The 16,953-nt window shown below is 46.6% G+C and overlaps 3 protein-coding genes across 3 annotated transcripts; all 3 read left to right on the top strand.

Annotated features, from left to right (window-relative positions):
- Positions 1–76: 76 nt before the first annotated feature.
- On the top strand, positions 77–3,987 carry GGS25DRAFT_498489 (Oxysterol-binding protein-domain-containing protein). The gene is made up of 3 exons (XM_049261704.1): positions 77–551; positions 674–750; positions 801–3,987. Exons 1-3 carry the CDS (start codon positions 516–518, stop codon positions 3,688–3,690), a joined length of 3,003 nt encoding a protein of 1,000 aa, XP_049114551.1. The 5' UTR covers positions 77–515; the 3' UTR covers positions 3,691–3,987.
- Positions 3,988–4,109: 122 nt separating this feature from the next.
- GGS25DRAFT_533078 (glycoside hydrolase family 35 protein) lies at positions 4,110–6,614 on the top strand. Its single transcript, XM_049265643.1, has one exon. It carries the CDS (start codon positions 4,477–4,479, stop codon positions 6,499–6,501), a length of 2,025 nt encoding a protein of 674 aa, XP_049114550.1. The 5' UTR covers positions 4,110–4,476; the 3' UTR covers positions 6,502–6,614.
- Positions 6,615–10,265: 3,651 nt separating this feature from the next.
- On the top strand, positions 10,266–11,205 carry GGS25DRAFT_360874 (uncharacterized protein). The gene has a single exon (XM_049258129.1). The coding sequence runs from the start codon at positions 10,447–10,449 to the stop codon at positions 11,143–11,145; it is 699 nt and encodes a 232-aa protein (XP_049114549.1). The 5' UTR covers positions 10,266–10,446; the 3' UTR covers positions 11,146–11,205.
- The last annotated feature ends 5,748 nt before the right edge of the window (positions 11,206–16,953 follow it).

Raw genomic sequence — 16,953 nt, 5'->3', positions numbered from 1 at the left:
CAGCCACCTGTACCAGAACTGTTTAACCCGCGGAACCAGGCACTTGTTACATTTAAGCCCCAGGGCCTGCAGTACCCTTACAACTGTCACCTGCAAATAGCGCGCTCCGGGTGTACCGTACCTTCAGTTCCGTCATTAAGAAAACATTAAACTTGAAAGTGTCGACCCTGAAGTGAGTTAGCTAAGGTAGGTACAATAATTAATTGACCTCCTTAACTTTCTTTCCTTCTTTATCTTCTTTTTCTCCCATTTGCAATTCCTACCAACCTCTTTTACTTCTTAACGTGGAGGTGTCTATCCTTCAACTTGTCAGCTTGTAGGAGTGAAGGAAGCACAACGAATCCATCCCGCCAGGTACCTACCTACTTACCTACAGATCACAGCCTCGAATCCCTCACAGCCATAATACTGTCCCCCTTTTGTGTCAAGCAGTGAATATAAACGTTAGCACTGCATATGTAGATTGGGAATAGTCTACACATCAATTTCCAGCTGGTTAACTAGAACATAAAAAAATGGCTGGAATAGAGCAGCTAGAGATCCATAGCAAGGTGTGTATAGCTAACCTACCTACTTATGTTGAAGCTACTTTCAGATCCTGTGATGGTTACTTCAACCATGCCCTGCTACTCTAGGGAGAAAGGGGATATAGCTGACATGTCAATCTAAATAGTCTTACATTGTGCGATGGGTTCGAGTTGATGAAGGGCAAACCATCTCATGGAGTGTCCAGCCGCATAAGAAGTCGATGTGAGTAACTTGCTCAATAATGCCACTAGCTATTCACTCACCTCGCTTAGTAACTTCGGTATCGTCAAACACCCAGGCTCCGGCTCCGGCTCGAGCACCGCCTCGGCCAACCTTACTGCGAACTTAGACGGCTCCAACACAACCGAACAAGTCGAGGGCAAGTCGAACCTTTTTGCTAAGAAAGATGCCAGTACGGCCCAGGAACAGTTGGCCACCAAGGGCTTCATACCCATAAAGTGGCATGGAAAATGTGAGGCAGACAAGGTGTCCATGGGAAAGTATGACGTACTCAAGGGTCAAGGTGGTATGTTTGGGTTGATCTTCGACAATACCTTCTCCAAGCAGACTTCCAAGAATGCCACTTTTGTGCTCCTTACCTATCCCACGGGCGCACCACCTCAAGGCGCACACCATCTTCCGAACCACCACCAAGCAGTCTCCCACGCAAATGCTAGTAAGACAAGTCTAAGCAAAGCCAGTCCGAGCGTTGCCGCTGCTGCTGCCGAATCCACCGATAGTCTACAGAGTCAGGGTGGTGGTGGACAAGGAGCGAAGTCGATAACTGGTCGTAGCGACGCAACGGCCACCTCCACCACGCACACCGGCACTCTATTAAAGAGACGAAGAAAGAAGGGCCAGGGTTATGCCCGTAGATTCTTTTCTCTGGATTACTCTTCTTGCACCCTATCATATTACCACAATCGAAACTCGTCTGCCCTTAGAGGTGCAATTCCTCTAAGTTTAGCTGCAATTGCCGCTGATGAACGACGGAGAGAGATCAATATCGACTCAGGAGCTGAGCTTTGGCATCTAAGAGCTTCCAACGCCAAGGAATTCAATGAATGGGCACACGCTCTAGAGAAGGCAAGTAGGATTGCAAGAGGGCTTGAACCCGCTCATGAAGAGGCAACTCCTGAGACGCTTAGCGTAGCTACTCTCACGCAAGCCAATCCCCCAAATACGCAACAAGAAGAGGATCGAGAATGGCAACAAGTCGAGGCCTTGGTCAGTCGAATCGTTGGAACAAGAGATGCTCTACGACGATTGGTGAAGGACATGGGAGCCCAGAAGCAACCGCCGCGGCCGCCAAGTTCGCATTTATCACCGTCCTCGCCGGCCGTTTCGGAGAACAGTGAGGGGTATTTTCCGCCGGGAGCACAGGACAAGCGTTCATTTTGGAAACGCAAACAGACCACTTCATCTCTGTCATCAGATCCATCGGCGCCAACAAGCTCACCCGCCTCGGCACCTATTTCGTCGGGATCGGCCAAGTCAAATGGGTCCGTTGCAACGCAAAAGGCTATTCAGCCCGAACAAGATGAGCAAGGTACACAAGAGCACTGTGCTGCGCTCCTCAATGATTTAGACTTGGTTGTTGCGGAATTCACCAAGGTACTTGCTAATAGCAAGAGACGGCGAATCCCCGTGCCTGTTTCCGCGACGTCTAGAAGGAGTCTCGAGTCAACCGCGTCAACCGATGAATTCTTTGACGCTGAGGCTGGTGAGACAGACAGTAGGGCCCAGGTCGTGATGATTGGCCGCCGTGGAAGCGAAGAGGATTCCCACGGGTCGGATGCGGAGGCGGATGCGGATGCCGACGCTGACGCTGATGAGGCTACCATTGATGATTCCTCTTCTGTTTCAACGGCGGGAGATGATCAAGGGGCTTCAGGGGCTAGCGGAGCCGCGGCGCTTTTCCCTACGAAGCCCAAGTCACTCAGTCCGTTGCCTGTTGATATTGCAGTTGACCGCCGAAAGACTATTCCGGCAGCTACCGTACTTCCACCAAGTCTAATAGCATTCGTGCGCAAGAACGTCGGCAAGGATCTTAGTACCATTAGCATGCCAGTCTCGTCCAACGAGCCTATTTCGGCCCTACAACGTGTTGCAGAGCAGCTTGAGTATGCCCAGCTACTCGACAACGCAGCACAGCAGAGGGCTCCCAAAGACCGGCTATTATGTGTCACTGCTTTCGCCATTTCACAGTTTAGCGTGAATCGTGTCAAGGAACGTGCCATGCGCAAGCCCTTCAACCCTCTCCTCGGTGAAACGTTTGAGCTTCTTCGCACTGAAGGCGAGGTTCCTGGTGGTTTCAGACTAATCGTCGAGAAAGTTACGCATCGCCCTGTTCGTCTTGCTATGCATGCTGACTCCGCTTCCTGGTCATTCACACAGAGCCCTGCTCCATCCCAGAAATTCTGGGGTAAGAGTGCCGAATTGAATACGGAAGGACGAGTCCGGGTAGCCCTTCGACTCTCGGATGGTACCGACGAATTGTACTCGTGGAACATTGCCACTATGTTCTTACGAAACGTCGTAATGGGTGAGAAGTATGTGGAGCCGGTTGGAACCATGACGGTATGCAACGACTCGACGGGGGCGAAAGCCAATGTGGAGTTCAAAACCAAGGGAATGTTTGGCGGTCGAAGCGAGGACGTCGAGGTAGCGTGCTTCGACGCCAGCGGAACACAGACTGGAGCTGGCCTGGTGGGTAACTGGACATCTTCGCTTCGCGTCATGGAAGGCGGCAAACCGACCAGCCAGGAGATATGGAAGGCGGGCAAGATCGTGCCGAATGCGCCAAACACATATGGCTTCACGACATTTAGCGCCAGCCTCAACGAGATCACTCAAATCGAAAAGGGTCGAATCCCACCTACGGATACCCGATTGCGGCCCGATCAACGCCTTGCGGAAGAAGGCAAGCTTGACGAGGCTGAAGAGTGGAAGGTGATACTGGAGGAGGCGCAGCGGGCGAGAAGGAGGGATTTGGAGGAGAGCGGTGGAGAATACAAACCAAAGTGGTTCTTCAAAGTTGCTGACGCACCTGATGGAGAGGAGTTGTGGAGGCTGAAGTCAGGAAAGGAAGGCTACTGGGAAGAGAGATCAAAGGGAGAGTGGAAAGGCGTCGAACGCATATTCGATAAGCCATCCGGATAAACAGTTTCCTACGCCAAAGGACACATGGTCATGGTGTTTCACGATGGAGATGCGATTTAGTACATATGGATGCATAGCAAGTACTCGGTTTGGTGTCATGATGGTTCCCTAGGTGCCTGCCTACTCTTACGAGGACCAAGGTGTTGAGGAGATATATAAAAGGGGGGTGATTAGAACGACTTCACATTTAGAGCTGCCTGAACTAGATACGTGCCTGAAGTTTATCTCAGACAATTTGCATAGCCTGTCTTTATACATAGAAATGCCTTGTTGTTAATTTACATTGTTGGCCTTTTAGTTGTTTTTGTTTACGTGTGTTGAGATTTACTTACATGTATGTACATACATGTAAATTCACGGCATAAAACACTGAGAAATAGGTAGGTTAGATGGTTTTGCTTTCATTCCGCACTCTAAAATATTGAACTCCCACAACTGCCCACCACTACCTCGTATTGACTAACCTACTAACTACCTACAGCAGGTAGATATGAAGCTCCTCAGCGGGATGTAACGTTGAGACGAACCCGGTTTTTCATACCCATCCATACCCGCCCGAATGTTCTTCGATGTGTTATCTCTTAGCCAATGCGGGGAACGAACACAATGTGCTTCTCGGCTATATACAGGCAGCTTGCCTATATTTTATGAGTATGCGATTTTAGACAAAGCAAATCTCGGCCATATAGGTATCGTTGGTCGTTGGCATGTTTATGTTGGATAGGCATATTTGAGTCAAGATAAACCAGAATAGTGGGTGTCTACCTACCTACCTACCTACACAACATGCTTTGGTCCCAACTCTTACCATGCCTCCTGGTTGCCCTAAGCCCAGCATGGGCTTCCTCCTCCTCCTCCTCCCCTTCACCCACCCCTTCCCCTAGTCCCACGCAATCGGCCCCCCCACCAGCCTTCACATACAACCGTACCTCCTTCCTCCTCCACGGCGACCCCTTCGTCATCATCGGCGGCCAAATGGACCCCCAGCGCATCCCCGCCCCCTATTGGCGCGACCGCCTCGTCAAAGCCCGGTCGATGGGGCTGAATACGATCTTCAGCTACGTGTACTGGAACGAGCTGGAGCCCGTGCAGGGGGAGTGGCGGGGCGGCGCGGGCGGAAGCAACGACGTCGCGCAGTTCTTCCGCATCGCGGGCGAGGAGGGCCTGAAAGTGGTGCTGAGACCGGGGCCCTACGTGTGCGGCGAGAGGGAGTGGGGCGGCTTCCCGGCGTGGCTGGGCGCGGTCCCGGGGCTCACGGTGCGCGGCGGGAACGGGCCGTTCCTGGACGCGGCGGAGCGGTACCTGCGGAGGCTGGCGCGGGAGGTGGCGGGCCTGCAGGTCACGCGCGCGGGGGGCCCGATCGTGCTGGTGCAGGTCGAGAACGAGTACGGCTCGTACGGCGAGGACCACGCCTACACGGCGGCGCTGCGGGATGTGCTGAAGGACGCGTTCGAGGTCCCGCTGTACACGAACGACGGGGGTGTCGAGTGGACGCTCAAGGGGGGGGAGGTCCCCGGGGTGCTGGCGGCGATCGACGGGGATCCGAGGTCCGGGTTCGCGGCGAGGGATCGGTTCATCACGGACGAGAGCGAGCTGGGCCCGCTGCTCGACGGGGAGTACTACACGACCGGCTTCGACACGTGGGGGTCGGGGACGCCGCATGCCGGGGCGTCGGAGGCGCAGGTGCAGCGGTACGTGGAGGATCTGGAGTTCGTGCTCGCGGCGAACAACTCGATCAGCGTGTACATGTTCCACGGGGGGACCAACTTCGGGTTCGGGAATGGTGCGCTGTGGAAGGAAGCGGGGGGGAAGGGGTACACGGCGGCGTTCGTGACGAGCTATGACTACGGGGCCCCGCTGGATGAAAGTGGCAGGACGACGCCGCTGTACGAGACGCTGAGGGAGGCGATAGCGCGGTTTGTGCCGGCCGGCAGCGTGCCGAAGGCGCCGAGGAATGTCCCGCTGAGCGGGTTTGCGAATGTGAGCTTGGGGTTGGGGGGGGCGCTTTTTGATTTGTTGGGCGGGATGGCGACGGGGATGAGGAGGGTGGAGGAACCGGTGACGATGGAACAGCTCGGCCAGAGCTACGGCTTCGTCCTCTACCGCCACATCGTCGCCGCCTCCGTCTCAGGCGTCCTGGCGCCCGGCGACCGCGCCCGGGATCGTGTGATCGTGTACGTCAACGGCGTGAGGCGCGGGGTTATTGACAGCACGTACGCTACCCCCGCTACCGTGGAGCTGGACCTGGCGCAGGGGGATATGCTGGATCTGTTCGTGGAGAATCTGGGGAGGGTCGATTACTGGTCCCGTGAGTCGGGGACGGTGAGCGCGCTCGAGGACCAGGCGAAGGGGGTGAAGGGGAATGTGACGGTGGGAGGGGAGGTTATGGTGGGTTGGGAGGTTTTTGCGCTGCCGGTTGAGACGGCGCCGGTTTTCACTCCTGGTAGTGGTAGTGAGAGGGCAGAGAACACGATAAATGCGGTGGTAGAGGGCGCGCCCCCCGTCTTCTTCCACGGCACCTTCCTCGTCGACCCCGAGGCCGCAGCAGCGGGGGACCCAGCAGCACTGGACACGTTCCTCGCCGTGCCCGATGGCGTCAAGGGCGTTGTGTGGGTTAACGGGTTTAACCTCGGCAGGTACTGGATCGTGGGGCCGCAGCAGTCGCTGTACCTCCCCGGAACTGTGCTACGCGCAGACCGGGAGAATGAGGTCGTGGTGTTGGAGCTGGAGCCGAGGGGAGATAAGCTGACGGTGTTTGGGGAGGTGGAGAGGACGTGGGCGAATTATGCGGATCCGGATTATGATGGGTGAGTGTGTAGTTTAGGAAAGTAGAGAGATACCTAAGGGGGGTTAGGGAATATGGTATAGGCATTGGTTTAATCCAAATATCATACCCATATATGTATGTTCTGCAAGACCCGTTGGCCGTATGCTAGGAGCGTTAGAAAGTCTGACTTCGTCGATACCTGAGAAACTTCGTCGAGTGCTGCCCTTGTAGCTCCACCCAAAGCTTCTTATATGAAGTCCGTAGATTCCTCTCCATTTCTGTTGTAACCTTAGCGGGCGTGCTCGTCTTGCGATGAGGCATTGTAGCCATGATATCTGGTGATAACCTACCACCATCGGCTTCCTCATTTCTAGAGAACTTCCATAACCTTTGACCACTCCCTAGATCCGCACACCCACCTCCCACTTAGGCTCGATATCTTGTACTGCGTTGTGTGTATTCCAGTTTAGGCTCATCGAAAAGTGTCCGCTGTTATCAGCCCCTTACGGCCCTTTCCGTCAAGATGAAGCAAACGTCTTTTCCACCCTCTTTCTTCCTTCTCGTTCAAATACCCTCTTTATCGAACAATGATCTTCAGTATTTCGGTCCATATCCTTAGAGGTCGTTCTCTGGGCCTAGTATCGTAAATATGGAAACTTTCATCGGAGATCGGATCACAGTCAGAGTGAGGTATGAGCTTCAAGCCTCGAGCCTGTGCTACAGGTATACTCGTGGGTGATATTGAATACTCCTTAGTGGCATCGAGCTTTCGAGTTTGGTCATATTCGTATACGAACTAACAGCTGTGAAAGCAAGCTTCATCTGTATATTTATATAGGTACCTAAGGTATCTATTCAGGGAGCTTTTTTTAATCCTCGGTTCTACCCCATCCCCAATATATGATAGCTCGCAAAGCAGTTGGACAAGTACGCGGACGCCTATGTCGCCTGCCGCAACATTCGTCCATCTATTTCTTACACCGCAGGAAAACAGAGACATAGACAGACCGCCTGTTCTCAAGGCAAGATGTCTCGGTACCGACAAGTCAGCACTCAAGTCCATGGAGCAGTTCTTTGAGTGGATAGGATTTTCCCCTTATTGCGTATGCTCACCCACTCTCACCGGAATTTCTCGTGTGGAATACTTGCATACCGAAGACCTATAGGTACGCCAACGGCTTACACGGCTTTCTAGAAGGCTAGGCCATCAAGGGGTGCTCCGGGCGAATGGATATGCGAGTCCCGGTGAACTGCATTCCGTGTAATTATCTCTTTGGGGAATTTTTAGGTAGGCGCTGGGTAATAGGCTATCTACCAGGCCAATGTCTACCCAGATAGGGGGATAGATCTAACAAGTCGTAGTTAGATATGTCATTACGCGCGGCATGTGAAGTTGTCTCAGGTTACTACAAGTCCGGACCCTCGCACGTTGCTACTGGTCGACAACAATAACGACACCACTGCTGGGCTATATGGATAGAACCGTGCCTCCTATTTCCCCATACGCGTCTACTTGAGTCTCTTAGCAATTGATGTATTGCTCATTACCCATAAGAATCTTCATTTTCATTTTAGTGGGTAGATATATCGTGAAAGCGTCAAACGCACAGTGCTTCAAGTCCAGGACTAAACAGTCTCGGGGCCAACCACCGGGCTTCTGCTGACTTTGAACGGGCAACCGGGCGCCTCTAGAGGGCAAGTACCGCTTGATTTTATATTGATTAGGTGAAATAGTTGAACTTTCCTCCGATACTTACCAAGGTACTTAAATGGAGGAGAGAGGGTTGGCTCCGTAAGCGGTCTAGGATGATACGTAAAAGTAAAGGCTTACCATCTCGGCAATCGCTTCGGTGTTTCTCAACGGCGCCAAACACTTATAACAAGCAAAGTCAGAAAATATATATCCCCGACTGGCTAATACAAAACGCCATTGAAGCATCTGCCGGTGATTCGGCATCCGGACGGACATACTGGTCACCGAACACACCCTACTGCCTACGTATAGGTACCCAACTCATGTCAAGTATACACAGTGAAGGATCTTCCCGAACTGTGAGCCAAACTATCTGAATGTCTACTAGGTACTCGAGTAAGCAGTGCCTTTTAAGAATGATCGCATTCTTGCTGTTCACATTATAACCAACCTGATGTTGAATTCGTTCGGCTGATAAATCAGGGATGAGATCACAGACTCCATTGGCAAAGATCATATCTCGGCAGCAAAGCCGAAAGAAACACCTGAAATCGGGGAAGACTGCTTCCGTCTTATCCGATGATGTTAAGCCCAATATGCAAAGAAATTGACAGGCCAATAAACTAATACTGATTGACATGTCAACCATCCTCCAATGACGTCGAATCTCACGCCCATTGGACATCTTCATGCCTGGATTGAACACCAACAAATCACAGTTGTTGTTCTACCCTAATACGATTCCATCGTGCTTTTTCCACACAAATCAAACAAAAATAAGAAAGTGTTCGGCATGAATGAGGTAGGTATAGACTCTTGGTAGAAGTTGGGGATCCGAAGCGGGTCATCCGTACGAGATGAGGTCCGGAGCACGGGAGAAGAGCCTCCCTCTCCATTGTGCCGATCCATTGATTACCTAGGTACGTATCATAAGGCATATAGAATCGTTGTGTGCCAGGAGATAAAGGGCTCTGCGCACGAGTTGGCATATTTTGCAACGCCAGACACCATTAACGTGGAGCATAAAATCGCCACACAACGAAGGGGGCTCCCAATGTGCCGACGGCGACTGTGACATTTCCGTGTTCATCAACCACGTAGCTGAGCTTCGTCTGAAATGACAAGGACCGCCGTGTGAACCACACCAAAATTCAGCCCTGCAAGTAGTCACACGTTACCACGACGCAATTCTATCTCTCTTGCACGACCTTTGGCTGAGGCGAGAAGCCAGCGAACATGTTCCCAGGAATCGATTCAGGATTTGGACCCGAGGCAGATGTAAAGAATAGATTCGGATACTGGCGTTCAAGATGTGGGACTTGAGTGCCGTTGCTATGGAATGCTAATCAGGCCAACCAACCAACCTCCCCTGGTTAGGTATACTAAATAAAAATTCACGACCACGTACGTAAGTAAACAACATTCTACCAGGCCTCTCGTCGTGGAATAATTGAGGTGCGACCCAGCGCTGCCACTGCCCACGATCTTACATGGATAGATACTTGGCAAATACCAGACTTAGAAATAGAAAATGCTGCTGCGCTACTCCAAAGCAGCAGTATGGCTACCCGCATCAATTTCGACCCTCATTCGGGTTTTACAACCCGAAGCTGGAGGCAGCCGCCTGACCATCAGAGATCCAACTTTTGCGGGAATGCGATGGTTTTCGTCGAAACCTTGCCAGCGCTATCATCGCTTTCGTTTTCTCTGCGCACTGCACAGCATGAACACGATACGGCAGGGACGGCTGGTAAAAAAAAGGGAGGGGGGGCGGCACAATGGGCCATGACCTCAGAATGCCCAAGCCACAGGTGTCCCCTCTCACCAGGGCAAAAGGAGAGAGAGAAGGCCTTCATCGACCAACCCTCTCACGGGACCGAAGCCATGGCGTTGCGGTCCGTTGGAATACGACAGCTCGTTGGCATAAAAAACTAAGGGAGATTGACAAGATTGACCATGGAATTATCGGATCAGGTCACACGGCATCTGCACGAGAGGCGACACCAAGAAAAGAACTAAAAAAAAGAAAAGAGAAAAAGGACAGAGAGCGAGAGAGAGAGAGCTAAGAATACACATGCTGTCCCGAAAAGGGCCGTCGCGTATCGCACCCGGGGAGAGTAATTGACTGCACTTACTGTACTGTATTTGTCAGAGACTGCGATTCCGGCCGCGCTGTGTGGGACGGATGAGTACAGCATTCAATCATTGATTCCTTGCTCTCTCTCATCCTTCGGTCGGGAGGCCTATCGGGAGAGGAGGTTGAGGTGGGATAGAGCAGCTGCAGCAGAAGAAGAAGATGAAAAGGAAGAAGCGAGATAGACGAACGGCCGTTTCTAGGAATAGCAACAACACGTCCAGGTTGCTGGCGCCACTTGCAGCGAAATCTGGAAAGAGTAGCGTGGTGGAACGAAGTCGTCTTCTTTCTTTCTTTCTTCCTTCCTTCCTTTTCTTCTTGTGCCACCACAGATATACCTACCAAGCTTTTTTTTTTCTACCGAATTATGCTGCTGCTGCTTCTGCTGCAGCATTCGGGGGCACTAGACGTCGACGATTATGGTCCCGCCTATCTGGTAAAACCGGTATACGAACTATTGGCAAAGATGGACAACTATACGACCCCACGGGCATCATCATCATCGTCATGGCTCTCGTGTTTACCTATCCACCTACCTTAGGTAACTTCTTTTTAGACGCTCCTCGTAAATCCGCCGACATAACGGCGACTGTAAGACGGAAGAGATCCGATCCCCTGCCCGGCCAGAGATACACTTGGATTATACCTACCTGCCTACCTATCCATCAATCTGTCTATCTTACTGTAAGAACAGGGGCTACTTGCGACAGCGGAATTGGCATCCCGACGCCTCGTACGTATGGATATTATTTCATTCTATTTTCTTTTTTAACTTGGAGCGAACGGAACATTATCCTTCCGAAAGGAAAGGGAGCCTGTCGACTCTCCCGAGCCCCGAAAAGAAACACCTACCTTATATAATGAACGCTTTGAGCCACGTGGCGCCCGCTTCTGGACATGATGTCGATGAAATATAGGTATTCTATGCGGGAGAGGAGGCTAGCACCTACCTGGCTACCTACCTGGTGTGTACTGACTGCATCAAGGGGGTGTGATAGATAGTTCGCCGGTTTCCTTCACCCCGCCTTGGGTAGGAATAACAACAACAATAACATCAGCAACCATAACAATGAACATATCGATGACAACAGCGAATGGAGACCGAGACAAATATGATTTCGATCCGCGGATAGGGGATTCGGTGGACAATCGTGCCGTACATACTCTCAGAGTACCCAGGTATGTGTAAAATAGGCAGGCTAGTAAGATACTATAAGTAAAGTAAAGTATTATTGCACGCCTCGTTCGGATTTTGTCCCCGGAGATCAGCACGGAGTTTAGGGCTGCAGCGTTGACAGATTTCTTCAGCCTCTTACGGCGGGAACGAAACAAAACGAACCGAAGATGGGGGCAATTTATAGAATGGTGATTTTTGTATATATAAAAGTCACGGGCGGGAAGCACGTCGCACGACAGATAGATAGATTGTAGATAGAGGTAGGCAGGTAGGTGGTAAATATGCGTACGATACCATACTACGCATATCTCATCGATAATAGGTATGTATATGCGTGTATATACCATATATCATCGCCTTGGTGAGAGGTTCAAATTATGAGGATTGCCCAATTGGCGCAGGAGCTTTTAGCATTATTGTCATTATGACGCGATGAACCCGCGCAGATCTCACTACAAAAAAATCAATGAGGCTGTTCTGATATAGGTAATACATAGGCAGAACACATGTAGGCTAGGTAGGTACCTACTTATAAGGTGCAGGTGTCTCTGTAAAATGCATGCAGGACGTGATTATAAGGGGAAAAAAAGGAAATAAAGTCTAAAACAAGGTGTTCAGTTTTTGTTGCAACTAGCGGTAACTGGCCCCAGAGTTTACTGTATTGTGCAGCACTAGAGCGCTAGAGTGAGACTGTAAACCCTACAGAGAAAGTGAAAGAGAAAGAGAAAGAGAGATGCACGCTAATGTCGAGGTGAATTGAAACCCTCCCCCGAGGCTGTTTGACTTGAAATGTAGTGTTGTTCTCTTACATGTAGGTTATTGTTGTTTGTGAGACGATTGGCAGTTATATATAGTACCTAGGATAGGTATATATATCGTGCGATAGGCTTGTGTTCATTAAAAGGGGCTAAAAAGGGAACAAAGACGAAAAAAGGGGGTGGTGGGGGGTAAAGCTCTCACTAGGTGACAGGGCAAACGAATCCATTGAATTATTCACCCAACATGGTTGATATTCCAATCAGGAAACTCAATCGCGGATGGGTGCCGATATAGATGAAATGTTACGATGAGGCGATCCAACGGTTTGGATATGCGATGTTCGTGTAGATGGTAGATGGTTGATTTCAAAGCTGGATGCGACTAGCTTTCCAAATCAGGCATATTTACGGAAGTATACAGGACTTTGTAGGCAAATAGCTGTTTTTTGTTATTAGGCACATACCTCAGGTAAATTTAAAATGGAATAACTGTTTTAAAACAAACTTAAGCCTTATTTTTAAAATATCCGGCAAATTACAAGCAATTTAGATTAATAAAACTTTACTAATTTAATATCTAGAAAATCGTCGCTTCGTAATAATTTTAATTTTATATATTAATTTATTTAATTATTTTTTTATTTTAATTATATCTTTAATAACTTTTACGGAAAATTACTTACTTTATTTAAAAAAAAAAAAAATAAGTTTAAACCATTTAAACGTTTAATTTAATTAAAAAACAGCTATTAGCTAGTTTAAGTAAAACTTTTCTTTTATATTAAGTAATAATTATATAATAATTATATAATGATAAATTCTTTTTATATTAAATATAAATTATATAATATATACGCGATAATAAATTCCTTTAGTATATATTACGTAATAATCACATAACGATAAAAATATTAATATTATAAACTAATTAAACTTATTAATAAAAAGTATTAGCCGATATAAGAAAATAAACGTAGTAAATAAATTACTTAATTATATTTATTTTTAAATTACGTTTATTAAGCTTAAATTAACTTATTTAAAACTTATAAATATTAAAATTAAAATCGGCTTAATTAAATGGGGAAAAATTATTAAATTAAAAGGATTTATCGAAATATTAAAAGTTAATTAACTTGTCTTAAAATAAATATATCAGTTATTAATTAAATAAATTAAATTAAATAAATAAATTAAATAAATTAAATAAATTAAATAAATTAGATAAATTAAGTTATATGGCTAATATATAAGTATTAAAAAGCTATTAAAAATTAAAAAATATTAAAAAGATAAAGAAAAAAATTAAAATAGCTTAAGGATTAAAAGCTTTTTTATGGACCGGTTTAAAATATGCTTTATCGATATATACCTTTAACGATTACGATTAAATTTAAAACAAATAATAAGCATTAATAAGCCTATTAAAATTAAAACTATCTTATTAACTTAAATTTAAAACTATTAAGCCGTTAGTAAAAAGTGAAACATTTGGTGTAAATTTTTAAAGAAATTAATTAAATATATCGATTTTTAACCCTTAAATTTAATAAACCACTTTTTACACCATTTTTAACATTACTATATAAATGAAATATTTGATTTAAACGGTAATATTAAAAATAATTAATAAGATAAATTATAAAATAAATTAAATAGATTAAATAAATTAAATAATTTAAATAATTTGGTTAAATTAAATAGTTTAAATGGTTTAAATGGAAAAAAATTTAAAAAAAAAAAATTAAAATAAAAAAATTAAAAAAAATAGATTAAATTAAAAAGATAAATTAGATTAATCAGCTTTAATTATTAATAATGGAATATAAAGTAATTAAATTAAGGCTGTGAAGGCTTAGCTTATCTTATCAATTATTATGCGAAATAAAGTCTAAGCTTTATTTTTTAGCTATAATAGCCTTGCGATATACTTTATTACATTAAAAAAACTAAAAATTAATCCTTTACTTTTTCTTTTTTTCGTTTCTTACACCCGGCGTTACCGTACTAATTTTAGCGCATTCGCCTACAAAGCCCTATATGCCTCCTTACATATTGCCCTCCCCGTTTGACAGAGTCCTGGGTCACACCTATTCAACCAATATTTTATATTTAACAATATATTTTCACATATTATCACGTCTTCTTAGGTATACATGGATCTGAATATCTATATCAAATCATCAACGTGATCGACTTCTCCCTTTAAACAAAGCTGTTAGATAACGTGACACCATTCTTAACCGCATCGCACTTCCTAATCGCGTCGAGTCCTCCAGGTCTTTCCAGACGTTGCGGGTTTACTTTGCCGTCGCGGGAATCTTATTGTCACGTCGAGACAGAGGTAACGAAGCATGAGCAGTGCACGGATGGAAAGCTTCTTTGTCAGCCATCAATGTCGCAATTTTAGCTATTTCTTATTTTCTTTTTGTTCTTGATAAGCCATGTTATGTTGTATGTAGGTACTGAACTCACACAGACATCGGGCCCCAAAAAGCTACGGTAGCTCGAGCCCAGTAAACAAGAACATTGAGTTGAGCGTTGCAATTTATAATGCGAAGGCAGAATGACTAACTGCATGTGCTCGTCACGTTGGAAAACCTTGGTGTCCTCACTCTTACGTACCTCTGCAACCTGGAGCTCTTGAAGTTCAACTTTGCTGATACATAATGGATCTCTCTGACTTGAGTCTATTTCATGACCACGCTGCCACACTACCTACATACATATATGTTTAGGAATATGAAGATTGAAGAAGATAAATGAGAAACAGGCGTTAATAAAGTTTAAGATTTCTCGAATCGCCGCTAATATTGATGGACTTTGCTTAACATTTAAAGGGCTGATGCATGAGAATGGCGCAAATTGGGACTCGCCGTTGGTTACATGGTTATGTATCTTGCTTTGCTTACTTCATGTACGCGTCCATCTTATCAACCAGCCCGGAGTTAAGAGTAAGTTGTGGTCCAGATGTAAGTGGCACGTTTCGTAGTAGTGAGGAACATTGAAGCCGTCGTTTCTACATGGTATCAACTTGATGATAAAAGACCAGCCAGGTATGATTATGTATGTGTATGTCGGTGCTGTTCTCATATTCACCTATTCATATTCACCTACATATGTAACTATTTACTACTAAGTAGTAGTTACATATTAGAGATTTATGTAGGGAAAAAGAAAAGAAAAGAATAACTAACTACATCCAATAGGTACCTACCTAGGCAACTTAGGCAACTAACAGGGCTATCCAGTGTACCCAGCCAGGTTATCACTAGCGCCACTTTATAGGGTAAGGTTCAATCAATTGGGTGTTTTCGGCCCTGGACGCGCAGATCTTTGCTGCAAGTCTCGGTACTAAGAACTATCAACCCTGCACCACGAGTTTGATCTTACATCTCCATATGGCCACTTACCACCTACACTTACCACTTACCACTTACCACCATGTATCAATCAGCATTCATTCTCTCACTTTCTACTTGTCTACCAGGTACTTTCAATCTTGTCTCTTCAATGTTGTCTCTCTCAAAGTTAGTACTATGTAGGCCTACATCTTACATGGTACTTTTTACTCACTTACACACCACAACTTGTACTGTCGACACAGCCATCAACTGCTGCCATCGCATTATACGAATCAAATAAACCTACTATACAGCTTATGATTTCTCTTCAACTTGCTTACTTACACACCGATTACATCAACCTTTGGATGACAGCCATAGAAGCCCTAGGAAATAGGATAAGCCCCCCCTCTGACGCCATTGCGACTTCATCCCACTGTTCCTACTCCTGTTCCTCTTCCTTCTCCTACATACCATCTAAGTCACCTCCAAATTTAAACCCAAATACGCGTCTACCATGCGTTGAAATATACCGCGACGAGGAAGCAGAACGAGAAGAAACATAAAAGAAGAAGAGAGAAGCTGACCTTGATGTCCTTCTTATTACATTAGATTCTCTGATCGAGAATTCACGCTATGCCCACGGATACTTCTTCGCCACTCTGGTCAGATAATTATACTGTCTATCTACGGTATCTACCTACATATGTATACCCAGGTAAACACATAAACACACATAAACATACATCCTAATCACTGATGTACGAATCGGTCGAAGCTTTGGCTAGTGCCGCAGGACATGGACTATTTCGTATCCGACTTAGTTTCTGGTTGTTTCCGACTCCCTGGGTTGTTGTTGACGGGGATTGGTGATGGTCTAATGAGTCTATGCAAACTCAGAGACTCGCATTAGCTCAGCGAAGGCCAGGCCAGACTCAGGCCCCCCTTAGGCACCACCCCCCTTTTCGCTTTGCCTGCGCGTTAGACGACACTTCAAGATTTCATTCTGTCGCTTCCTAAACGATGTCTGTGGTTCTCTGGCTTCTCTTGTGTTTCTCCTCAAGCACATTATCGTTATATTGCCCCGCCATCTAAGGAACAAGGGGGAGCCTAGTTCATCGTGCCGTACCTGGACAAGTATTTGATGGCGGCTGAAAATGTCTAGGCTAGGCCGGGCATTTTGCTGTGTTCCACCGTTCACCACCGTTCCACGGCCCCCCATGTCTGAGAAGATACTTCCCTAGTTACGTGCAGTCCTATTCCCGAGTGTCAGGGACTGTGCTTGAAGGATGAGTTGCACTGCCTAATACCCACGAGCGGTACTTACCTACTTACATATGGATAAGCCGTTGTACCCATTCCTTCTTACATAGTACTTCATATGTTCCGA

Source organism: Hypoxylon fragiforme, assembly GCF_022984875.1.
Source record: "Hypoxylon fragiforme strain CBS 206.31 chromosome Unknown GGS25scaffold_7, whole genome shotgun sequence".
Lineage (NCBI taxonomy): Eukaryota > Fungi > Ascomycota > Sordariomycetes > Xylariales > Hypoxylaceae > Hypoxylon > Hypoxylon fragiforme.
This window is presented reverse-complemented; position numbering and strand designations above follow the sequence as displayed.

Coding starts and splice junctions, on each gene's coding strand:
- GGS25DRAFT_498489 (XM_049261704.1), top strand. CDS start 516: ATGGCTGGAATAGAGCAGCTAGAGATCCATAGCAAG. Junction 552..673: donor AGCTAGAGATCCATAGCAAG/GTGTGTATAGCT, acceptor CAATCTAAATAG/TCTTACATTGTGCGATGGGT. Junction 751..800: donor CAGCCGCATAAGAAGTCGAT/GTGAGTAACTTG, acceptor CACCTCGCTTAG/TAACTTCGGTATCGTCAAAC.
- GGS25DRAFT_533078 (XM_049265643.1), top strand. CDS start 4,477: ATGCTTTGGTCCCAACTCTTACCATGCCTCCTGGTTGCCCTAAGCCCA.
- GGS25DRAFT_360874 (XM_049258129.1), top strand. CDS start 10,447: ATGAAAAGGAAGAAGCGAGATAGACGAACGGCCGTTTCTAGGAATAGC.